We start from the raw sequence: 27699 nt of genomic DNA on the forward strand, positions 1-27699 counted from the left end.
GTATAGACCTTTATCCAGCTGTGGGGGTATCAAAATCTTTGGTACAGAATCAGATCGAAAAGTGGGTCTATAGGAAACTTAGTTGATTGGGAAAGCATGCCAAAGAAAATACTCGGGAAAATATTCATAAAGATACAGTCCTGGTGCTTTAACAAAACAGTAATTGGCTCAGGGCTACTCACTGGGCACTGACCACAACAGAGACCTTAACTGCAGGAAATGCAGTTAAGGTCTCTGGGGCAGAGACATCACGTCATGATTCATGCGATCACAAGAAATCATAGACAACCCAAATTGAGTTCATGAGAATATGATATACGCTCGGAAAGAGACCTGTACAAACTAGTACAGGGAGCAAAATTGTTGAATAGGGGTCACAAAAATTGAAGGAAAAATATAGTAAGCCCATGAGATTGAAGTGTTTTCCATAGACTTAGGAGGAATGGACAAGTCAGACGGGTCTTAAGCAGTAGAAGAGTAGGCAATCTTGCTTTGTGTGACGAATAATAATTTGACACTCAACAAAACTGAATCAATAGAGAATCTGTTGAAGTGTTATAAAGGGCAAACTGAAAAGGTCGTTCACTCCAAAAATGTACTATGTGATATAAACCACTGAAGAGTCCAATTGGTCAGTGATATTTATGAATACAAGTTACAACAAACTGAACTGAACGAAATAGGGAGAGGAATCCATTTGGGGACAGGAACAACTCGATTTGTTTCATGCGAATGTGATGCATTGGATTACAGAAGGCTAGCAATTTATAGTCAACACAAATTATCTTCAGATAAATATTACAAATTTCCAATAAAGATTTGCATAGACTATTGGAAGGAGTAACAGTATTGGAATAGATGTCACGGAAAAATGGAAAGAAATTGAGATAGCAATATTTTACGGAGAAATAAAGAAGTCAGATGACTCTGAATGGTGGTGTCAAGGAACCTGAAACAGGCAAACTTTGATCCTCAGAAACAGCTTCAATTTTGAAGATTTCCTCTTTTTTTCACATTGCTTGAAATCAGAAACCTTGGAGGGTTATACTTATTTCTCTTGTTCAAACAATATGCATGATATCCATATAAAAAGTTCAGGTTTGCCTAGCTTTTTCTCAAAAAATTTCTTCGTGTATCAATGGGTATAACAACAGTACTTAACATATTTACTTGATTGCTACAGGTTTCTTCTGATAAAATGCAATATAGTCAAACCGTTAACATATGTAATAAATTCTTGTATGGAAATTGATTTGTGGTCACCGATATTGAAAAATTCTATAAATATACCATTACATAAAAGGAGGAATAAAACCGAAATCAATAACTATGTGCCAATCACCTTGATAACACACTTATCTAAATTATTCGAGAAGGTAATCAAAAACAAATTGACGTCTTATCTTAACAAATACAAAATCATTTCGCAAAAACAGTTAGGTTCAAGAAACATCTCATCAACGGAAGATGCAATCCTTGAATTAATAGAAAAGTCAACAAAGAGGTAAGCAACAGCAAGCAATGCATAGGTATATTCATTTCATAGAGTTGTCGAAGGCCTTCATCATGGTCAGTCATCGTCTACTTTTACAACTTTTAGGAGACATTGGCGTCAGAGAAAGAAACCTACTCAATCTGTTTCAAAGGTACTTATCAAATAGACATCAAGTTGTGAGAGGAGATGATGTACTCAGCAAGCATAAAGTGATTGAATACAGTGTTCCCCAAGGCACTGTCCTCGGTCCCATAGATATATACATATACTTTATTGTCCAAGAATGAATTCTCATTGACAAAGTGTGATGAAAAATGAAAATATATATATATATATATATATATATATATATATATATATGCTATGGAACCACTATTTTTTGTTATTCAAGCTTTCGGAAATATATTTTTCTCCTTTATCAAGAATATCTACAAAATAAAGATCATGTGAACATTATACAGCAATAGATATGTTACAAAAACTCACCAAAGTTAGTATAAAATATAAAAAAAGGCATATAAATCCAAACATAAATACGAAAAGTCAAATGCAAAATTTGACGTTGAAAATTTTGTTGCAGCACCAGCGAAAATGTGATTATTCTAATATTTACACATACAGTGAGAGAGAAATTATTTGTTCAATTTTATTTATCAAAAGTTAAAATATAATTGTAAATTTGACTTAAATTTTGTATTTCTGATTTTTTGTTTAAATTATTATTATGTTTACTTATGTGAATCATTTCTAGAAAAAACCTTTTGAATTTATTATTTTCATAAATAAATAATTTGAATTTATTATTTTCATATATAAATAATAAATTCAAAAGGCTTTTTCTAGAAATAGTTCACATAAGTGAACATAATAATGATTTAAACAAAAAATCAGAAATACAAAATTTAAGTCAAATTTACAATTATATTTTAACTTTTGATAAACGAAATTGAACAAATAATGTCAATATCATATTAATAATAATTTTTCACTTACACTTACATTTAAATCTCACTGTATGTGTAAATATTATAATAATTACATTTTCTCTGGTGCTGTAACAAAATTTTCAACGTCAAATTTTGCATTTGACTTTTCGTTTTTATGTTTGGATTTATATGCCTTTTTTATATTTTATACTAACTTTGGTGAGTTTTTCTAACATATCTATTACTCTATAATATTCACATGATCTTTATTTTGTAGATATTCTTGATAAAGGAGAAAAATATATTTCCGAAAGCTTGAATAGTTATATAATAACCAGTCAACTAAATTTGATATATATATATATATATATATATATATATACAATAGGTGAAACAGTAAGTTAGAAAGTATGTGAAACATATTTGTCAAATAAAACAAACCTTGCATTTTCATTATGAATGCAATTATATCACAATCTAATTTACACATACGAGTACACATATGAATGTGAAATAAAACGAGAACATATGTATAATCATAAAAACATTATGGTTATTACATAATATCGTAAAGCTTACCTTGGCAGAACACTGTGGTAAATACCCCTAACTACCTGTGGTGAATGGTTGAACATTTTTTGCCCTTTGTACATGTTAGAGTGTTTTGTTAGAGTCAATCTGGGTATTGGCAGATGAATATTATTACTACTGTTCTGTTTTGTGTTGTGGATTATATGTGTATCCGGAGAATCAGTGTTATATCTTACTTCGAGAATGAAGATGCTGAATAAAGTGAGGATTTCGTATTCAACAAAAAGTTGTCTACAACTAACCCTTTGATTTGCCCCACATAAAAACCGCAAAAATTTATTTTGCAACACGAAGACCTGATTCAATAGTTGTTTACTACAGAATCTCCAAAATTCAATGCCATACCTTGGATGAGACTTTACTAGGACAAAGTAAGTCGATCTAGCAGTGAATATATTAAGTTCATTGGAGACAATTCTGACAGCAAATGATCCTGAAGCCAATTTTGTGCATGAAGATGTGATATGTTTTTCAAATTTGAACTTATTGTCAATATGCACACCAAGAAATTTAGTGCAATTCGTTTCTTCTATCTTCCTACCATCTGCCGTGCTAGGAATCACACGTTGAAAGGTAAGACCTCGTTAGTCCTTAGCTCGCACAAGTTTCTCAACTTCTGAGTTGTCGTTCGTATGAGGGCGACAGCTGATTAACGGAAAAACAGATTTTAAACAGAACAGAATAGCAGGTTGCCATAGCTAAACTTGAAGTTTACAATTTTGGTCTTGTCTTCGTTGAAGGAGAGCAAATTAGAATCACCCAATGTTTGACTTTCATGCCATAACAATGTGGTATCATCGGCAAAATTTGTGAATAACCCTTCAATATCGACTGTAGCAAGATCGTTGATGTATAATAGAAATAAAATTGGCCCTAGAACAGATCCCTGAAGCACTCCGCAATCTATAGCCAAATTGTCCGAATACACATCATTGGCTTTCGTCAGCTGGGATCTACCTTTTAGGTACGATTCGAACCATTCAAAACAAGACATATTTTTTAATATATATATATTTGCCTATGACATGGTTATTGTGTATCAGGACGAGAATTGGAATGCCCTCAAGGAAACCCGAAACAGGCTTTGAATTGATAAGAAACAGGCTGGATCACAAATTGTATTCTGATATAACAATTATGTTCTGATAAAAATCGTCCAAACCGTGTTAGGAATCACACGTTAAAAGGTAGGACCTCATCAGTCCTTAGCTCACACAAGTTTCAAAATATTTTAAACATATTTCAAACATACATGAACTACACCATGGATGTTATGTTCCAGAACTGATAGTGCAATTAAATAATCCGCATTACTTTCTGCTTGACTTCAATTAATATTGTTTTCTTCTTCAAATAAATGATCGATTATAGTATAGTTTATATATCTACGATTTCTCGCAATTTCTCAAAACAACTTTGATGTTGATGTTATAGCTATTACGTAAATATCCAATGTACGTCTATTATACTAATTACTTACGAAGATTTTTTTAAAAACAAGTCCATGCAAAACGGAAATGGAATGTTATACATATTGTTTGAACAATATAAATGATTCTATCCATGCTCCAAAAGTTTTCTGAATTCGAATATTATAATGAAACGAAATTTTGAAAAAAAAATCATCAGGGAGCAATACACATTATGACTACTTTCATAAAAAAAGCCATCATTAGATAATATTTGATTTGGGAATGAAAATATTGATTAATATGTTTATATCTTTCAGTCGGAGAATGGTGAAAATATAGTTGTGTGTTAACTTGAAGAATACGTACTTTCGCTTGTTTCATTTCATGGCTATCACTTTTTTACAACTGAACGATATTAAGAAACTAACATATGAGGTATTATATAAATATTAAAGGAAGAAGTAAGTGAATTCGAACAAGAAATGTGGCATGAATGACTTACCCCTGATAGAAAAACAATTACCAGAAGTACAAGTCCAAAAAATGGATTTCAAGAAGCGCAGTCACTACACAAAATCACGTTCTGGACCCTCATACCGAAAACATTTTGTCTATGCTCCGAGTTATACCACAGACAACATCCAAATGATTACGAAGTGTTTACGAAATGGTCACGCATTACGAGTGTATAAGAATGGTGAATTTCTCTTTTTGTGTTTTGCGGTATTTGTAAGAAGCCAGACCTTGGCTTTGAACTTAATAAACGTCTAATAGCATATGAATGATGTACCATTCATTATTTTCATTTTCATAAACATCTCCTTGTAATAATGCGCAGTATTGTTTTATTTCTACTTCAAATCAAATGGAGATCGCAGGAGAAAGGTCTTCACTTTCACGGAAAGCAAACAAACTCAAACACTCGAAATCATTCGATTCGAACTAACCGCAGATGTGTACTGACCCAAAATGCAAGAAAGTATTTCTCTCGCCTGATTTTTTACGTCTGATAACCCATTGTTGCTAAATGCTTAATATCTATTATTATCTTCATGTGTTTTACTGATAATAAGATGTCGTTGAAGAATTTCTTCCCTAGATGGCGTTTTCGTGAGGGGAAATGTCATCGACCTCACTTAGGTTAGGTTAGGTTAGGGTTAGGTCCAAAGTGAGTGGGTCTATTTGACCATTCACCGCAATCTGCATGGGTTTATTGTGGCTCACCCCTATTCACATGCCACCAAATAAACCTAGCTTCTTAATGAAGCCGATTAGTTTGTATAGCGAGTTGTCTTTCAGATCAGATGATAAGAGTACAGCCCTGCCGTACCTGATTTGGTCCCCAGCGGGGCAGGCACAAAGTATGTGCTCTGCTGTTTCATCATTTTCCAAACAGAGGCACACACAGTCTTCCGACAGTCCGAGTGTCTGCATATGATGATTCAAATGACAATGACAAATGACAGGTCTGTTAGACATGGTAGTTCATCCCTACTGTACTCCAACAACAGTTTGGTATCAAGCTTCGAAGGGTGAATAAACGCCTTGGAGTGGGCCAATCCTGGAAGATTATGCCAGAAGTCCATAAATCCTCTTGCCATCCAGGTGTTCAATGTTTTTTTGGCAAAACCCAAAGCGACAGGTTCTGGTCCGACGAAGCCGCTTTCAGCACCCTCCTCTACAAGAGAGTCAGCAGCTTCATTGCCTTCCAGGCCAGTATGGCCAGGAATCCAGACCAGAGACAATCTGTTAAGTATTCCTATCGAGGAGAGTCGTTTTTGGCATTTTGCTACCAATTTAGACGTCGTTCGGTAGGAGAGCTTACAACGCCGCTTGACTGTCCAATAATATTCTTGTTGACTTGTGTATGAGACTGGATTCTTCCAATCTCTCCGCACACAATTCAATAGAGTAAATTTTCGCTTGAAATACAGTCGCATAGCTTCCTAGCCAGGTAGATGTCTCTGTCCTGGGTTTGCGACTGAAAACTCCTGCACCAGAACTGGAAGGTGTTTTTGGTCCATCTGTGAACCAACAACTATCTGCTCGACCACACTTACTCAGCTTGTTGTTTAAGGACAGGTGGGTATACAGATTTTCCTCTCCTACTTGTGGGAGTATGTGGAGGAGAGACAAAAGGATAGGTATGGGAGGAAGGGGCAAATGTGAGGAGGAGAACTGTAATGTTGAGCCTAGGACGACAACAAAAGACACGGCACTACACAGTCCCACGATTGGACAATGAGGGCGTTCCCTGTTGGTGATGGCTCCCCACTCAATAGAGCTCCACTTCAGCCTCCGTCTATGACTTCTCGCTTCTTGCGTAAAACATCATCAAATGTGATGCGGAAACGTTCGAAGTGATCTTTGCTGCGATGTACAAACTGGAAATTCGGGTGATAACTGGCCCAGGTATGACCCGAAGACGATTGTGGATACTAACAGTCGAAACGTCGTGAACTAACTTGGATTGGAATCTTTTAATTTATAATTTTAATTTTTTGTTAACACTTTTTTTTATTTTCATCTCTTGCTAATAGTTCAACTTTCTGATTTTTGGTTGTTGCTTGTATTTTATTTCATTGTAATTTCAGTTTTTTTGCTTGATATAATTGTTAATTCTTCAGCTTCTTCCAGGGATTTCAAATCAATTTATATATATTAGACAAAGGAAGTCCGAACTAATGAAATTAACCACGAAACATTGTCAACCACCTTCAAACAAACAAATAAAACTGGTAAACAACATAGCAAGTTTCCATTCTCATTTTTTATGAGGATCTTCTTCATCCATCAATTTAATTCACGTTTCATTCTCATATCGATATACTCACCTGAGAATATATCAGGTACCACTTGACCTATTTTTTTTTTATTTTTAACTCAACCGATAGATAAAACCACTCGTTCTACGGACTCGACCAAGATTTCTGCCATCGTGCGACAAGCCGGCATGATCTTCAATTCGAGAGTAGAGACGACATCATTCCACCAAGGACTCCGATAATCAGAACAACCATGTAACAGTTCGTTGCCTTTTGTCAGTCAGATATTTGGGTACTAGACCCCTGATCCTTTGGGCTGAATATGCCTTTTCATGTGTGAGTTTTTTAATTTCTCAGGGCGACAGAGGCTAGCCTCTGAGGCCCTTTTATTTTCGGGGCGCTCCGGGCACCCGTTGAAAATTGCTGGATGGTCGCCCTTGCAGTTGAAATAACATAGGGGCGAGTTTTTTGGTCTTTAGCACTCTTTTGTTAGGTGCCTTCCGGCACATCTGACACAGGCCGGAACTGTTTGGCAATTTCGCTGTGTGTGCCCGAACTTCTGGCACCTAAACAACCATTTTTGAAACATAACTTGAGTTATGACTTGCTAACACTCAATATCACGAAAACTGAATTAATGACGTTTTCATATAGTGAAAAATACGAAATTCATAGTTCGAAATGTTTACAGAAACATTTTCAAAAATGCAATTGCACTCTCAACTTAAAAAGAACCCCACAAATAAAATATTTAGGAATTTATATAGATTGTTGCCTGAAGTGGAAAAAACATTCACTTGAATTAACAAAAAAATTAAGAAATATATTCGAATTAATGTTTTATCATGCATTATTTTCCAATATTACTACTTACGGAATCATAGCTTGAGGTGGTGCATATGAAAATTTGTTAAAATATGTCAAGTCTATTCAAAAATTTGCAATAAAAATAATTTTCAAAAAACCTTTCAGATTTCCATCGAAACTTTTATTCAGAAAGTACCCTTTTTTAAATATCAGACAAATATTTCACAAAATCAGTACCATCTATATAAAAAATCATTTTGCAAATACTGACATAATAGAACATCAGTATGATACAAGATCAAATACCAATAAATGCTTTCAAATTGCTTAGTGTAGTCTACATTTAATGCAACAATATTGCATATGTATTGGTTGTAAAATTTACAATATAATTCCACGAGAAATTAAAAAGTCGAGAACAACAGCATTTAAAAAAAACATTACACAATTGGATATTAGATAATAGTGAAAAAAATTGAAAATTTGAATTCGAAATAGTTCAGTTCAACAGATAATTTATTTCACCCTCATCCTTAATAAAATACTATTATTGATACATTTTTCCTTTCCTCCATATTGTTTCATAAACAATATCTATTAACCGTTAACATTATCAGTCAAACACAAGTGTTCACACTTAGCAGATTGTGTTGAAATATTATACAAGTAATTACAATTTTTAAATATTTACAGACATTCATTTGATATTGTACATTTGTTAATAAATTTGAATTTTGAATTTGAATCTATCTCAATAAAGTGGTCAAGATACAATCTTGATGTTTCATCCGTTTTTCCTCCTCTTTTCGGACGATATTTGTCTCAACTGGAGCTGAAAACTCCACGACCAATATCGTCTTGCTCTGGTGGTCGAGAAGGACTACATCAGGCGTATTAGCTTGTATGAGCCTGAGGGTGGGGGATGGATAGTTCCAATAAATTATGCACTTCTCATTTCCCACAACGGATTCAATATCCCCCGGAGCGTATCGCAACACCGTCGATGCCGTAAAAGTGGCGTAAATGGTGATGAAGCACGTTTAGTGCCGCGTTATATCGATGGATATACGCTGAGACCGCATATTTTGGACTTTGGCGTCTCAGGCCTTGGGTCAAGAACTCATCTCGCGGCTGCGGTTCACTGAGGTGTTGAAGGCACCATCCTGGCATGCCATGGTGTACCATGGTGCACCACTATTTCCGACTTCAGCCCACTCGACCTGAGGAAAGCGAAGATCAGGCTCTTTGATAAGCCAAAGTCTTCGATGTTGTTAAAGAATACCTCATGCATTGGCTTATCCTTGTGTTGCTACCGGAGTCAAGTGATTTCTGTGGCTTTCATATGAACTTTTGCTGAACGGGCTGCAACTCGGTGACAGAATTGTGATCACTTTGTTCAATGTCGAAAACATTGTCGAACGGAGTTCATCAGCTGCTCGTCAAGCAGCTCTAAGGAGAAATGTCCCAATTCCTGTTCTATCATGGTCGCAGACCATACAGAGAAGGGTATTCGACCTCCTGATGACTCTACATTATTATTATTATCTTTGAATAATATGATCATTTCCAACCTGAGAACCTCTCTTCAACTACATTTTCAAAATCCGTTCATATAATTTCAGAAGACTCCGTATTGTTTTCATTTTCACATACATAGGTTATTTTGATCTATTGATCTACTTTAAAGCGAATGCGTAAAACGCCAACTTTCCTAAATAAAAACATTCAGATATTTCAAAATGATATTTTTGAACAGAACCGATAACTAGTCAGTCTATTGAAAAAACTTTTCCAACACCAGAACAAAAATTACGGTCTCTTGACCGTCCTCAGAAGATCATTATGACTAAATTATAATACTATGTCAGTGTTTTTATATGTCAGTGGTCTACGTACTACCTGTTATTGATCCTATGCCAAACCACCTTTCTTTAATACCTCTATAATTTATTATGTATTTCCTCTTTGTTAGTGATTATCTTTGATATTCATCTGTTTTTTATTTAGAATTATTACGTATAAGACCAAACAAAGGGCTATTCGAAATAGGACCTTTGTCCAAGCGTTCAAAGGCATCCAGAAACCTGTTGTCATGTACTGGTCTCAACTCAACAATTTTCAACATTAACCACTTATTCTATGGTCGTATTCCATCTGTAACATGTCGAGCGATACTAGATTTCTCCGGTCTATGGAACCGAACATGCGAAACATGTTCCTTGAAGCGAGCAAAGATAGTTCGTTTAGTTTGACCAACACTGTTTCATCACAATCCTCGTAGCTTATTTCGTAATTCCCAAACATTTCTTTTTCCAACGTCTTGGAAATGATGGGAGCTGTCAGGAATATACTTTGGGAAAACGTACTATCAAACTAGTGAGTATTCAAAGGTCAATGTTCAGAGATGATGCTTTTGCAATTTTACTGTCAAATAATTTTTTCCATTAGTGAATATTGTCAAAAAAACTCACCTCGTCGCTTTCAGAGCTAGATAAGATTGTCGAGGGTACTTGCCGAAAAGTCGAACTACTTGAGTCAGCCTCCATTTTCGAGTTCGACGAGCCGATCTACACACAACCTTCATGCGACGAACGTTACAGTAACGTAATAAAACTTTTAAACAGGTTGCTCGGAAATTGAGTTAAAGTCCATTCAGATTAGTAATCTATTAGGACCAGTATACATAAATCATTTATGAATGTTCTACGAGTTCAGAGGTAAAGTAGATATACAGGGTGTCTCAAAAAACAGACGAGGCACTTTCAGAAGGAAACTCCTTATTTTTTTGCGTTTGATAATAATAATAAGCAAGGGAGCCTCTAACACCGTAGACCTTTGGTGTGTTGCGGCAACTGGTGCAAAACAGGATCGGCAGCCCTGGCGCACCCGGGAGAGAGAACACTATCTTCCCTCCGGTGCCGGCCGTAGGTCTACAGGGCTAACCACTAGAAAGACTCAAAACTTGGTTCCTGGTAGTCGAGAAAGGGGCCCCCACAATCGACCTGCTCGGAGGAGTCAGGGCCCATAACTATGATTTGCCTACCGATGACAACCCTGGCAATGACAACGGACGCTAGAGAATAGCTCTGTGGTGTGAAACACCTCCGGAGCATGTCGCTATTTCGGCCTAAAACCTTAGGTATTACGTATCCAATCTTCGGCGGCAGGGCTATATAGCTTCATCTCAGCCTGCTAATGAAGTGGTAGATGTGACAGTTCTGCCACCCGTTGGTACGGCTGGAGAGTAGACTCGTATCATGCCACCAATGGAGATAATCAGAACACGCAGACTAATGCCCCTGAGGCCAAAAGAACTAGCTTATTTGGATGCAGAGTGTTCTAATAGAAGTGACTGACATCTGGCGAATCAACACCGCCGTGTACAGCATCGTCCAGTCACTTCCTGAATCGAAAGGACTAAACCCTGCCCTTGCGGTTAGGGAGGGAGATTGAACAAGTAGGCTATTCCCACTTGATGAGACGACATGCATCTCGTATCCGAAGTGTGATGGAATATAGCTCTAGCACAGTTTGAAGCTTTCAGCAAAGAGCTTTGACAGTCTGAGATCAATGAAGTGCACAACCCGATAACCCCGGATGAGGTTCGAAAAGCCCTTGTGGCTTCCAAAAACTTTGCTGCTGGAGGCCCAGAGAGACGGAAACATTTTTGGTAGAAAAAACTATCAAGCACCCACCGCCATCTAGCCAGGGTTTTCAACTCAGCCGAGCTCGATTTAGTTTATCGAGGGGTGTACACTGATAAAAATAATTACACAATTTATCGTTGGCAATTTATTACCACAATCTATTATGTAATCATATAGCGATACTAATTACGTAATTTTTTTTCAGTATACAAAATGTAAAAGTCACACAATTTATTTAGTAAAATTTCACAGTAAAAAAGATTTGCAATTTGAAATTACACCACAAATAAGGTTATTATAAACGATATATTGTGGAAATTTTCAGTAATAATAGCATGGTTTTACCATCAAATCTGTAATCTTACTGTACCCTTCATATAATTGTACATTACTCAAATTGGATTTTTTTTATGAACATGAGTAATAATACAATATGGGAACTGTATCTTTACCATGCGAAATTTCGAATTCCTTTGTACATTTCCATTATACATAGGGTAGGCATATGTAAAAATACATGGTAATATTAGAATGTAGAATTACAAGGTATTATTACGTTTTTGTTGTAAAACTACAAGGTATTTCATGGTTATTACATATTAAAATCCAAAACCATTACAAAAATATTCATTAAAACAAAGAATTAACATAAAATAAATATTTCAAATAAACGAATAAAAATAAATAGGTACTTATTTTTAAACTGAATAATGTAAGGAACGATAAAAACTAACACAATAATGTTACAAATATTAAATGCTATAAAAAGGGGAACTGAAAATGTATTCAAGGGAAGAACCAGTTATTTAATTTGTTGACATACCTAATAAGAATTCGAAACTAAAAATTGTAACTACCGTACTAGTAAATGGGCTTGATTATAAAAATTAATTTTCAAGATTATCAACAGAAGATGATACGATTCTAGTGTTAATAGCAAATAGCCATTCAATTATCATTTTTATGTATCACAAGAAAGATTTCAATTCCATTTATTAATGTTGCTTGAAAAATACTAAAAGATAAATTTATTCTTGTATAAATTTAAATACTAACAACCATATATTATCGAAAGTTTATATTACATTTTGAATTGGCTATAAATTTTGTTCCTAAGTTCGAATTTCTCAAATTATTATTATTTTTTTCATTCACCTGGTACATAAAGATGATAATTTTACAATTAATTGTTTTTCAGTAAGTAGACATAGTTTCTAGATCTTCATTTTATTTGCAATGAATGATTATTAAATTTCAACATATAATTCAAAACTGTCTTCTTTGTCTGAGTAACCTTTCCTCTACTCTTGGAACCAGCATCAGGATGAATTTTGAGATACATCCTCTGTAGGAGCTCGAAGGTTGCTTGGAGTTTTAGAGGATATTTCAAATTAAGAATGAAATATAATGAAAACGCATCTTTTAGAGCTTCCATAAATGTTCCATATCCTTGCAAATCAATGTTCTCTCTTTCCACAAAAACAAAGAAGATTTCATTTTCTTGTGCATCACCTTAAATGAAAAAATAAATAGGTTTCTCATGAATAATTATATGAATGATGATATGAAATAGAACTTTATTTTCTTAAAGAGTAATGTCGAGAACTATTTCTAGGATTTTATAAGGGCTGATGATTGAGTAGTTGAAAAGTATGAATGTACAGTGTGTGTATGGAAAGGGAAGTATTTTTCATTTCATTTAAATTATGTATCATATAATTTGTATTTAGCTGATCTATATCAGAAAATCCATCAATTAATGTTTGTAATGATTTATCACATAAAAAAAATTTACTCTGTAATATGACATACATGTTCGCCAGCAACTGCACTCCTAATTTTTCAATTTCAACTCTGGAGCAATTTAAGTCTTCTGAGTTATTAGAAGGTGCCGGCACTTCTTGTATATCAGTCTGATTTATATCACTTCTTTCAATTTGTGAATCAATGCTGAAAACGGTTCTGTTTCGATTCCTATGATTACGGAAAACATGTGATCTGAAGCTTCTGATATTAGAAAAAATCGTATTTATATTACATATTACAGAAAGAGGACAGCTTACTCTAACATTAGGTTCTTTGAAATGACTGTATAAATGGAGAAATAAATGTTTTTTGTTCAATGTAGCAAAATTACAACCAGCAACATTACAATTATTATTATTGTATGAATTTCCCTCTCGAATTCCAACACTACTACTTTTCTTATAATTATGTGACCTGTGTACATGTTGCCTGTAACCTGTATACGATTTTAAAATGACGCCACAGCCATTTCGGCGACAAATAAATTCAGCACTTGGCCAATTTCTATGAACATAATAGTGAATATCATATTTTCTGATAGTGTGACAATGGAATGTACACAAATTACATTTGAACATCTTTGTTGTTTTCATATAAACAAAATATATGTACTTACTGATACATTCGATGAAATCAATAACTAGCAACAAACTTTATGATAAATTCTTAAATTCTAACCTATACGCAACAACCGCAACGTAACTGCTGACCATTATAATCAAAAATCGAGTGTGGCCTGGCAAATGGGGGATGCGCGCGCACTAGAATAACGACTTTTTTCCGAGTTTATTATGGAATTCTCCACAACAAATTCTTCAATATTACACGATTAGTAATGACTTTTATTAAGATTTATATTTTTACGTTGAAGAATTCAAGCGTTGAAAATTCCTGTATTGATGTTGGAAATAAATAATTACAAAATATTTACTGGTTATTTACAATGTACTACTACAGAACTAATAAAGTGTGTTAATATAATACAATATTATAAACGGAAACTTAGTAAAGTACTATGACTTTTTCCAGGATAAATATCGAATCAATATTTTTACCAAATAGAACATGCAAAATTGAAGAATAATTTGTGAAAAGTACATAGCATATGTAAACTTACCATATCAAAATAGAAATAATACTGGGCTTTAGGATTTATGCGTTAAACATCACGAAAAATAATGATTTCTTAATATATACCGTGAAATTTACAGAATGCATCACGAAATTTTACTCACATTTTTTGCAGTGTACAGTTCGTATCCCCAAAATTACAGTCCGAATGTTCGGATAGATATATGAGCAGAAAGGGAGGAGGTGAGAAGTCGCGGAATTTTGATACATTTGATACAATATCACCTGAAATATATTGTATTTGCTCATATTTGCCTGGCAGTAAATAGTGAAGTGCGTTGAACAACCGATACCACTTTGACGGACTCTCTTCACCATAACATCTGGCAAGGCTAGAATCCAAACATAGTGAGCCACTTTTTGAAGAGGTGAATACCTCAGTCCCCTTCTCTTCTGCATCTCATTGCCACTATCCGTTGCGTCTTGAGAGTATAACTGTGGCATCCCTGAAAACCGGAGGCACAAGGTCACTCATTTGTTTTATATGGATGATCTTGAACTGTATGCCTCTGGCGAGAAAGATCTTCATCAGTCCTTGAAGGTGGTGGAAGAGTACACGCATGCTATCGGTATGAAATTCGGATAGACAAATGCGCAATGAGTGCTAAAGAGGACGATGCGGGGACTACGGAGAGGATGTGTAGCTCGTAGATGGAAGCATCCTACACCATCTGGATGCCGGAGAGACGTATACTTACCTCGGGGTGTTAACGGGGTGGAACAACGCCACTCACAAGAGGTAACAGCAGTGAAAAACTCTTTTCCCCAGCAAGTTTCAGCACAAACTTCGACATATCTGGTCATCGGATCTGTCGGGGAAGAACAAAGTTGCTGCAACAAATATGCTCGCCGTTCCAATCTTACTCTACTAGTTTAGAGTAGTGAAGTGGACTCGGGAGGAGCTGTATCAACTCGACGAAAAGACCCGAAAAATGATGCACCTCCATGGGAGTTTGCATCCTTAATCATTCCACGATTGTACTTCCCCGACAACAGCTAGGCGGTGAACTTTTGAGTTTGGAGTGTGACAAAATGGTAGTGGATGGAGCGTGTTAAGTAATGAAGAGTAATGAAGTTGGATACAATTCACTCAATGAGGTATCATTTTAAGTACTTTTTGGTAAGAGAGACAATCGTGTATCATCACTCATCGCTGAGAGGTCGCTACCAACTTTTTTTTTCAAATGGAAAGAGGTGCCTTGTAGTACCACATTCGAAAGGTATTTCAATTTTCTATAATACACTTTTATTTTCAGGATGAGCCGTTCCCAATTTATTATCAGTTTTATATTTATTTATTCGTAATACAATACTCTACAGGACATGGCCCAATTACAGAGCAGGAAATAATAGAGTATAGTAAATACATCACAAACAAGTGACTGTAAAGTCTACAAACACTACAAACAATACAAACAAGTGACTATAAAGATTACAATTTTATATTTATTATAGGTGACAAAACAATTAAATATATTTTATTATCGCTAACAGAGTTTGTCACTTTGCCCATGGTATGGATTGGAGAATTCTCCAGAACATTTGTGCGAGATGTTTTTATATAGAAAGTATCTGGAACAGATTTTAGGAATGCAAATATTAAACTTGTCCAGTAATGTTGGGCAGTCAACGATGCTTTTGATAATTTTATAGATTAGTACAACATTATAATATTCACGCCTTTTTTCGAGACTGAAAAAGTTATGGTTTTGTAGCAATTCAGAGTGAGATGTTCTATTGGAGGATGAATGCCATTGGTTTTTAGGCTTAGCAGTTTTAAAAATCGTCGTTGAATTGCTTCTATTTTATCAATATGATATTGATAAAAGGGGCTCCACACAACTGACGCGTACTCTGACTTTGATCTTATGAAAGCATAAAATAAAGTTTTTAGGTCGAAGTTCTTCGAAATCACTACTGTTACGTGCAATTAATCCGTACAAACGACAGGAGGAGGTTACAACATTATCGATATGCCCATTAAATGATAGTGGAGTGTCAAATGTGACGCCAAGATCAGTAAATGTTTCTGGTCTCACCAGGAAAACGTTTTCTATTGAATAATCAAAGATCAAGATGTACGTTTTTGAACTTTAGGACATGATCTTACATTTATCCGGGTTTAGCGACAAGTTATTTCGATAACACCATTCTACAACCCGTCCTACGTTTGCTGAGAGGTTCACACAATCATCTATGTTCTCAACGAGGCAGTATAGTTTTAGATCATCGGCATACAAAAGGAAATACACATCTATAACATCTGCAATATCATTAATGAAGATATTGAAGAGCAACAGTCCCAGATTTGACACTTGTGGAACACCAGAATAAGCACTATATTCGGTAGATTTGACACCATTGAGCTGTTTCAAGGGTCTGCAGATAAACGTTAAGTATAATAATTTCAAAACAAAATTTTCTCGAAACTCAGTTCGTTTCAAAGAATGTTTAAACAATGTTCTGACAATAATGAAGATTTTTCACAAATAAAACTCCTTTTTATGAAATGTTACTGTGGTAAATTTTTGTTGCAAGCACCTCTTTTGCTTTACAGATGTTGGGAAAGTGCTGCGGTGTGTATCGTACACTTCGAAGTCACGTTTCCCCTCAAAAAGATCTAGAGGCCTCATATCAGGTGGTCTAGTGAACTCTTTTAAGGAATCGAGTCTGCTCTTCTTCCAATTGGTATAATTGACGTATCGGCAACCCGCGGACATCCAAACATGGCCCCTCAGAATGACCCGCTAGTTTACCCGAAATGACGTACTCAGATTTTTTGTGGGGATTCGTAAAATCTAAAATATACGTTACACAACCACAATTTATTTCACTGTTCATGTTTAGAGTACTAGGTACTTCTAAAAAAATTACATTAATTGGTATGAATGTTCGAACTGTATTCACAAAACTTCATATACAGCAAAATTTATAAACAAAAAAGACAAAGTATGTCAACAACCAGGTCTTGAGAAATAATTCATTCTATACGTATATTTTGGAGGAAAAAACTATAAAGTTATACTTTAAGGGGTGATAAAAAATTTCTTGAGTTATATGTATTGATAATTTTAAATTATAGAAAACCACATATTATGTCCAATGTTTTTCTGGCTGCCTAACTGTGGTTCCTGTTTCCTGAGATAATTTCAAGTAAGGTGATGTCTGATTGATTGCAGATACGATACTTATTTGTTTTGATGTATCACAGTCAAATAAAATTTTTTTTTTCAAGACGTTAATAATATTTGATTTATTAAATATCATTTATTATTGTTTCAATGAAGCTGTAGTTCAGGACTGTCATTCTAGCCTAAACTTTCACAAGTCAGGATGGCCGAGCGGTCTAAGGCGCTGCGTTCAGGTCGCAGTCCACTCTGTGGGCGTGGGTTCGAATCCCACTTCTGACATTCTTTTTTTTTTCTTTAATTCGGTGTCCTTTTTACTCCTGAATTCATACACTTGAAAGATTTCGAAAACCTCTGAAATTAACCTCATTATTTAGAACCCAGTTTTATTTTTTTCAATTACTTTAATGATCATTTTAATAATAATCAACGAATAATAACTGTTATTGATAATAAATATTTCATTTGATGTGGTGCTGCAGGTTTTCCGGATTTTCCTGCAGTTGAAAAAGCAAATGCGCTACTGGAATCAATGAAGTCGGCCCGGAGCGCCAATTAATTTTTATTGTTGTTTTTATTGTTTTATATTTTTATCGCTGTTTTATTGAAGAGATATTAATCATTCGGGCGTGTCTTCAGGGAGTGAAGACACGCCTGAAAAAGCCATTTTATGGCAAAACGCGTGTTGCGTTTTTCTTAAATTGTTCAGTGAAAATCTTACATTGAAGTGGTTTTTGAATATGTTATGGATTTTCTTCAAGTACCGGCCGATTCCATCAAATATATTTGTCTTTATTGGTATTGTCTTTATTTATTTGGTACTACAATCTCAGTATTGCAAGAGATTGTTGTAGCTATTTATTTTAATTGATATCTACTTATAAATGAAGTATTACATTCTGTTATATCATTCAATATTTTCATAGAATTTTGGTAAAGAAATTTTTTGCCTTTCTAATTCTCCATCATGATAATCGTGGATTTTCATATCAATATTTAATAAACGATATTCCACTTCAACGGTCACATTCACCGATCTAGGTGTTACCTTCGACACAAAAGTGTCCTTCGTACTACAAATTGAAGCAATTCTATCTGCTGCAAACAGATGGATTTATTGCATGAATTTTCAGAGACTTCTCGGATCCATCTACATCGAAAACCTTATACTATGCTTTCGATCAAAATTAAAATATGCATCCATAATATGGAATCCATCTCATCAGTTGTATACAGAGAAAGTTGAATCAGTACAACGTCATTTCCTAAAACTTCTCTCCTATAGATCAGACAATATCTATCCACCAATTGAATTTCCCCATGATGCATTGTTAGCTAGACACACTATAAATAGCTTGAGTTGCGTCGTGATTGTCACTCCACAATTTTTCTCTTCATACTGATGAATAATTCAATTTTTGACCGACATATTTTGTAAAAACTCAATTTCAATGTACCTAGACCAACCTCTAGAGTGGTTGATCCTTTTTATCTGCCAACACCACTTACAAATACTCTGAAACGTTCATCATATGCGTGTCAAATGCAATTCTGCAAGTTAACAGCTCTACATTTTTCAAAGTTCCATCTCTGAGATTAGGTCTTTTTACTTCAGCTAATTCTATATGTATTGTTTTTATCTTATAACTTATTTAATTGTATTATATTGTGATTTGACTTATATCCCAGGTCTGTAGTTGGGTGTAACCTGTAGAACAGTATTTAATAAAAATAAATAAATGAATGATATTTGATACGTCACAAATAAAAACCATGGTAGACAGATTTAAGATCAACAATATCAAAATATCAGTATTCAATAGATTTGTACACATCTACATAAAACATTTATTCAATTTATATTCATACATATGAGAAAACACTTTTTCATTTTGCATCAAGAAATTCTTTGGTACTATAGTAACATTTATCTTGCAAATATCGTTTCAATTTTGATTTGGAGAAGTTCCGTTGATCGCTCAGGATTGCGAGACGGTAATTGAAAAACTCTATACCTCTACAAAAGGGGCTTTTTCATAAAATGATGAGCTGTGTTGAGTTAGGTTGGGTCAAAAGTGAGTGGGCTTATTCGTCCCTCCACCAATGACAGGTTCTGGTCCGATGAAGTTGTTTGCAGCACCATCCTTTGCAAGGGAGTCAGCAGTCTCATTGCCTTCCTGGACGGTGTGGCCAGGAATCCAGACCAGAGACAATTTATTAAGTCTTTCAATCCAGGAGAGTCGTTTTTGGCAATTTGCTACCAACTTAAATGTTGTTCCGCTTGAAAAACAGTCGCATAGGTTCCTAGGTTCCTGCATACTTGACGAATTTCAGACGTTTAATTTTTTTAATTTCTTATTACAAATACTACAACTTTGTGATGAATTTATAGATACTTCGTTTGTTCTACATATTGTAAGACGACTTGATAGTTGTATATACAGTGTCACCGATAAAGTCCGCATCAAATGGGAAACTTTTTTATTTATCGTTTTATGTGAAATTTGATTTTGGCAGTAGATTTTGCTTAAGAAATGATGTCAAATGGCGTCTAAAAAATAGGTCACGTGATTTCCTTAACCTGTCAAAATTGACATTTAAAGAAAGAAACATTGAAAAATGACATTATTCTTCAAAATATCCAAAAATATCAAAGGATAAAAACATTTTCTTTTGTAATTTTATACCCACACACCAAGTTTCAAACCCATAATAAGTATTTTATATTTTCACTATTTTTCCGCATTCCTGCTTTTTATACTTATCAAAATTTAAGCACACCTGTACTAAATCATTTATTTTAACTAAACTCGTCACCGAATTTCTTTTTTTGTAATAAAATAATATTTTAAGAGCCTCTTTGATGTTAAAAACAAATTTTGAAAAATAAAAGTTGTCAAACTTGATGCAAAGTTCATCTAGTTTCAACGGGGCTTTCCAAACTATACAGTACTTGAGTTTTTTAATGAGCAAATGGCCTCACAATATGAATTAGAACAAAACGGAACATTAGGAAACATCATTTCGTGATTCTTGAAGCCCATTCAATAAAAGAAAAAAACTCATAGTATTTACATTTACCTACTCCGCTAACAACACTAACTTAGAAAAACTGGGTAGGCTGTGAAAAAATATGAAACTACATAATGAACGTCACTGTCATTGAATAAATTAATGCCCGTTAGTTCAATGTAATGTATGAAAATTAAAATAATATGTTATCTTTACAAGAAAAAATTGAAATTGTGCTAATTTGTGGTGAAAACACATTGCATCGACAAGTGGCTGATATTTTTAACGCAAGACATCCTGGTAGACATGTACAGCAATCCACTGTAAGTAGGATTTTAAAAAAATTTAAACTGACTGGTTCAGTTGAAAATACTTTTAAAAAACGTCATAATCCATCACGCAATAATGATGAGGTTCAGTTGGCTGTCTGCCTGGATGTTATCGAACAGGGAAAATCAAGTATTACCAATATTGTAGATAGAACTGGCGTTAAAAGAGAAAGCGTAAGAGCAATTTTACATAAAAATAAATTCAAACCCTACAAACCCAAATTTATAAATACCTTAAAGGAAAGAGATTTCGATGTTCGACTAGATTTCTCTTTCTGGTACCAAGGAGAAGTAGAATTAAACAGAAAATTTCCTTACAAAATCCTATGGACCGACGAAGCTACCTTCACATCGAACGGCGTAGTCAGTTCCCAGAATTGTAGGTGGTGGGCTCAGGAAAATCCTCATTTTGTGATAGAATGTCGGGACCAATATTCATTTAAAACAAATGTGTGGTGCGGTGTTTTAAATAATCAGGTAATGGGACCATTCTTTTTTAGACACAATTTAACTTCTTAGGATTATTTGCAATTTCTAAATACTGAGATCAGTGATATAGTGGACAATATGCCGCTTGAAATAAGACACAGTCTGTGGTATCAATGTGACGGGGCTCCTATTCATAGTTCAAGACAAGTCAAAGAGAAACTATTAGAAATGTTTAGGGGCAAAGTTATTGGGCGAGATATGTAGCAAATATGGCCGCCTAGGTCGCCAGATTTAACCCTACTAGATTTTTTCTTGTGGGGTTACTTGAAACAAATCGTTTATAAACAAAGACCTTTTCGAGACGTGAATCACCTAGAAACTGTTATTAGAAACTCTATTTTAAACATAAACCCTGTGAGTATCAGCAACTCAATAAAAAATGTATCAAGAAGGACAATTATCTGCATAGAACGCGATGGAAGACATACAGAAATGTAGTGTATTTAATGTCGTGAGTCTTTTTTTCGTGTTTTTTTGCTATTAGGTATAGGTACATGTTTATTTTCAGTTCCTTTTAATTAAGATTAAATTCCACTGTATTTTTTGTTAAAAAAACAATAAACACTCTAAGATATTGTTTCCTAATGTTCCGTTTTGTTCTAATTCATATTGTGAGGCCATTTGCTCATTAAAAAACTCAAGTACTGTATAGTTTGGAAAGCCCCGTTGAAACTGGATGAACTTTGCATCAAGTTCGACAACTTTTATTTTTCAAAATTTGTTTTTAACATCAAAGAGGCTCTTAAAATATTATTATATTACAAAAAAAAAAATTCGGTGACGAGTTTAGTTAAAATAAATGATTTAGTACAGGTGTGAAAATATAAAATACTTATTATGGGTTTGAAACTTGGTGTGTGGGTATAAAATTACAAAAGAAAATGTTTTTATCCTTTGATATTTTTGGATATTTTGAAGAATAATGTCATTTTTCGATGTTTCTTTTTTTAAATGTCAATTTTGACAGGTTAAGGAAATCACGTGACCTATTTTGTAGACGCCATTTGACATCATTTCTTAAGCAAAATCTACTGCCAAAATCAAATTTCACATAAAACGATAAATAAAAAAGTTTCCCATTTGATGCGGACTTTATCGGTGACACTATGTATTATATTTTAGATTATTAATAATTATCAACAGACATTTTATTCTGTAACTAGTTCTACCTCAGACGTTTTCCTTGTCAGTGTTCATATAGACATCATATTATTCTAACATTTTCAAAAAGAAAAAAATGAGTTATTAGTGTATTATTTTTTTTATAAGTATGCGTTGGTCAGGCCCTATCCCACGAAGCCCCGATATATTCGGGAGGGCTCGTCAGCATTATCAACCAACGACCACTCTCCACACCTTGGGGTAAGTGATCATTGGGTCCGAGAATCATGTGCCCTAAGCAAACGCAGTGAGCCAAGAATGACAGCCTTCTGCATCTGTGCGGCTAAGATTTCTGCCTTAGTGCGGCAAGCCGGTATGATTTTGAGATTCGAGAGTGGAGAAGACATCATTCCACCAAGGACTCCAATAATCAGAACGACCATCTTGACAGAGTGATCTGGATAGAGTCTGCGGAGTTCGAAGAGAAAATCTCGATATTTTATCCGTTTTTCCTCCTCTTTTCTGACGACATTCGTCTCGCCAGGAGCTGAAAACTCCACGACAAATATCGTTTTGGTCTGGTGGTCGAGAAGGACTACATCAGGCTTATTAGCTTGTATGAGCCTGAGGGTGGGGAACGAATAGTTCCAATAAATTCGGCACTTCTCGTTCCCCACAACGGATTCAATATCCCCCGGAGCGTAGGGCAACACCGGTGTCTCGTCAATACCGTAAGAGTGCCGTAGATGGTAATATAGCACTCTTAGGGCCGCGTTATGTCGATGGATATAGGCCGAGACCGCATATGCTGGACATGCTGATAGCAAGTGCATTAGGGTTTCGGGCGCCTCGCGGCAGTCCCTGCACCTTGTGTCAGGAACCTCTATACCCATCACGCGACTGCGGTAGACTAAGGTGTTGAAGACACCATCCTGGCAAGCCATGATGAACCCCCTCAGTTTCCGACTTCAGCCCACTTGACCTGAGAAAAGCGAACGTCAGGCGCTTTGATAAGCCAATGTTATTGAAATGTTATTGAAATGTTATTGAAATGTTATTCAATGTTATTGAAAAAGACCCCACGCATTGGCTTATTCTTGTATTTCCGCAGAAGTGATGTGATCTCTGCGGCTTTTATCTGAGATTTATGCTGAACGGGTTCCAACTCGGAGACAGAGTTGTGGTCACCTTGTTCAGTGTCGAAAACTATACCGAGTTCATCAGCTGCTCGGGCAGCTGCCCTAAAGAGAAATGTTCCAATTCTTGCTCTCCCATGGTCACGGACCATGCAGAGAAGGGGATCCGAACTCCTGACGACTTCACAGGCTGTGTCCAGTACCATTCTGTCATGTAGACACTCCAAACTCAAAAGTCCACAGCCTCCCTGTTGTCGGGGGAAGTACAACCGTGGAACGGACGATTTGGGATGCAAACTCCTATAGAGATGCATCATTTTTCGGGTCTTTACGAGGAGTTGATACAGCTCCTCCCGAGTCCACTTCACTACTCCAAAAGAGTAGAGTAAGATTGGAACGGCAAGCCTATTTGTTGCAGCAACTTTGTTCTTCCCCGACAGTTCCGCTGACCGGATCTGTCGAAGTTTGTGCTGATACTTGCCGCGGAGAGTTTTTCACTGCTGTTACTTCTTGTGAGTGGCGTTGTTCCACCCCGAGGTGAGTATACGTCTCTCCCGTATCCAGATGATGTATGATGCTTCTATCTACGAGCTGCACATCCTCTCCGTAGTCCCCGCATCGTCCTCTTTTGAAATGGACCATTGCACATTTGTCTATCCCGAATTTCATACCGATAGCATGCCTGTACTCTTCCACCACCCTCAAGGACTGATGGAGATCCTTCTCTCCAGAGGCATAAAGTTCGAGATCATCCATTATTATTATTATTATTAGTATTATTATTATTAATACCAAAGCAATTGATGCTCTTGTTGCTATTTCATCGCAATCAAACTGAATAAATGAGTTACCCCCTATTTATTAATCGTTGAAATTCACTTATAAACTGAATAACTTAGCCCAGGTGGAATTTACAATGATCCATCTTTTGGAAGTTACAGACTGTGTTATGGCAATCTGAGATATCCTCTGAGGATAGGACCTTGCACGAAAATTGCCAGAAGGGCTGGGAAAGGATAATGGAATTGCTGGAAAAAACCTCTCGCCGCATTTGTGATAAAAAATTCAGCTTTTTGTGTACCTACGTAGTGTCTATCCACTTGTTTCACCTGACGTAAATGGTTTTTTCAGTTTGAGATGAACATATTCCTTTTGAGACGGCGTCATTAAAATACCATCAGAGAATACACACCCACTTCAGTCGCATACTCTAACAACAGACCCAAAAATAAGATCAATATAGTCGGAATGAAGAGGTTATTGCTGAAATTGAGGCCTTTTTCAAGGCAAAAGACAAATAGACGTGGTATTGAAATGTTAGAGGGCCGCGCTTTTTGGGCTCTTTACACGCTTAATATTAGTTTCACCTGTATGTATGTATGTTTGTTTGTATGTATGTTTGTTTGTAACTATCAAGCTCGAGATCTGTATTGACAGAATTATCGGCATTATTGCTTGATCTATTCGCGGGCAGAGTACGTAACCTCATCGATATTTTTTGATATATTCGCGAGCAGATGGCGCTGTCCGTAACTATCAATTATTGCTTGATCTGTTTGCGGGCAGATGGCGTTGTACGTAACTATCAATTATTGCTTGAGCTATTCGCGGGCAGATGCCGCTATACGTAACCTCATTGGTAGGTTGTCCAGAATATGGATGTCAACAATGAAAACTTTATCGTAAATTATACACATGAAAAATGCAGTTACTCAAATATTTCAAAAAGTCGAAAAATTAGAATTAAGGTGCTTGACATACATATCAAATCAAAAGATTGATTTGAAAAATGAAATTATTCACTGAAAAAATATTTTTAGTCCATTATTTTGAATGACACTTCAAATCAGAACATCAAGACTGAATTGTTTTTTGAAATTATTACAGCAAATTTTCTCTTTACTTCGAAACAAATTTTACAACTGTCCGCCTTCTGTTGGAGACTTACTGCATCTCAGTATTACTACAGAATTCGAGACCTCAAACTTTATTATGTTGTTTGAGAAAAATGTTACATTCGTGCGCCGTCTGTTAAAGATTTATAATACTAGTGACTAGAACTTAAAAAAAATATTTTTGACAATACATCGGACTGAATAGTGAAAAATAAATATAGTTTCAAAAAACTAAAAAAGACGCTTTTAGAGAACATCGAACTAAAAAGTTAAAAATATTTTTTTTAAATAAGCTTAAAATAATAACGAACGAAAAATACTACGAAAAAAACGTGAGCGCTTTGTGCCATATTTTTGTATATCAGGCGCTCGTCGCTTTCTTCACAATAATACTAGTATTTTTCGTTCGTTATTGTTTTAAGCTTATTAAAAAAAATTTTTAACTTTTAAGTCCGATGTTCTTTACAAGCGTGTTTTTTAGATTTTTCAACTATATGTATTTGCTTTTTATGCTTGTACGCTTTTTATAATTTTGTGCTTTTTTTATTTTGCCTAGCAGAACTATTGAACAAAAAAACTTCTCTATTTCAAACAACTTTTGTAACAATAGTTTTTCGTGTAAAATTGAAAATGAATGAGTTCAAGATGCTGGATGCCGCAACGAGTTTGGTACGCCGGGAACTGAAATTAAGACTGTCGTTGTCAAATCCTAATTCGACTGAATTGAAAGGTTTGATTATTACTACCAATAAATAGCGAATGATATTTTTCTTGAAAAACCATATTTCATGGTTTTACCTCAATTAGGTAATGATAAGTCTGATAAATGACCAAACCATTTAAAAGATATTAAGAAAACTTGAATATATTTCTCCTACCTTTTATTCGTTTCTAGGAAAGATTTTGGTATGAAAAGATTACCTTTCAATAACAAGGGCCCGGATTAAATATTCAAATTCAAAGGTATTTCCTGTCTGAAAGTTTCATTTAGACACCCACCTTTTTCTTTTTTCTTGATCAGAAGCTACATGATTTAGAAAATTATTTATCTACTATTGTTCAAAAAATTGTTATAAACAAATGCGTTGTTTGTTTGAAGGTGATTGACAATGTTTCGTGATGAATTTCACTAGTTCGGACTTCCATTGTCTACTATATAAAATGATTTGAAATCCCTGAAACAACTAAAAAGAATAATTAAAAAAAGAATAGCTGAAGATAACAATTATATTAAGCAAACAATAAACCTGAAATGAAATGATAGTGAAATAACCTACAAGCAAAAATATAATAATTGAATAAATAAAAATTAAAGGAATGAAAAAAGAAAATAATAAAAAAGTGTAGAGATTCCAAGTCACGTTAGTTCACGACGTTTCGATTGTTGGTATCTACAATCGTCTTCGGGTGATGACGACTGATTCCTCCGAGAGATGACTGTTTATATTTCAACGACCTATAAATAGTCATCTCTCGGAGGAATCAGTCCAGTCATCACCCGATTGTAGATACCAACAATCGAAACGTCGTGAACTAACGTGACTTGGAATCTCTACACTTTTTTATTATTTTCTTTTTTCATTCCTTTAATTTTTATTTATTCAATTATTATATTTTTACTTGTAGGTTATTTCACTATCATTTCATTTCAGGTTTATTGTTTGCTTAATATAATTGTTATCTTCAGCTATTCTTTTTTTAATTATTCCTTTTTACTTGTTTCAGGGATTTCAAATCATTTTATATAGTAGACAATGGAAGTCCGAACTAGTGAAAATGCGTTGTTAATAAGACAATTCGAAATTTTTTTTGGAAACATAATATTTAATGCAAATTGTGATTAAAAAAAAAATCTTCCTTGATAAAAATTTTTATTGCTTAAAAACGGATTTGTCACTTAACAATTTTTTCTACCACTTGTGAATAATTTTGAGGAACCGTTTTTCATAAATCATGCTCTCTGATAACTTGTTTTTACTCAAACACACATTATTTATTGAATAAACATTTTGTTATTAACAATTAATTT

The 27699-nt window shown here is 34.8% G+C and overlaps 1 protein-coding gene and 1 non-coding gene across 5 annotated transcripts in view; one reads left to right on the forward strand and one right to left on the reverse strand.

Annotated features, from left to right (window-relative positions):
* Positions 1-10624, reverse strand: part of LOC111506649 (fatty-acid amide hydrolase 2) — a 49671-nt gene extending 39047 nt beyond the window's left edge. Inside the window, exon 1 of one of the 4 annotated variants that reach the window (XM_074182814.1) lies at positions 10468-10624. In XM_074182814.1, the coding sequence (XP_074038915.1) occupies positions 10468-10542 (75 nt within the window). In that variant the 5' untranslated portion in view covers positions 10543-10624. Of the gene's footprint in view, positions 1-4926; positions 5289-10467 lie in introns of those variants that run through there. The other 3 variants (XM_074182815.1, XM_074182818.1, XM_074182817.1) reach the window with 3 other exon arrangements.
* A 7283-nt stretch (positions 10625-17907) lies between these two features.
* On the forward strand, positions 17908-17990 carry TRNAL-CAG (transfer RNA leucine (anticodon CAG)). The gene has a single exon. It is a non-coding gene; the product is annotated as a tRNA-Leu (tRNA).
* Positions 17991-27699: the final 9709 nt, after the last annotated feature.

This window comes from Leptinotarsa decemlineata, unplaced genomic scaffold, assembly GCF_025532065.1.
Source record: "Leptinotarsa decemlineata unplaced genomic scaffold, Ldec_3_MD MMD2_tig00026330_RagTag_RagTag, whole genome shotgun sequence".
Lineage (NCBI taxonomy): Eukaryota > Metazoa > Arthropoda > Insecta > Coleoptera > Chrysomelidae > Leptinotarsa > Leptinotarsa decemlineata.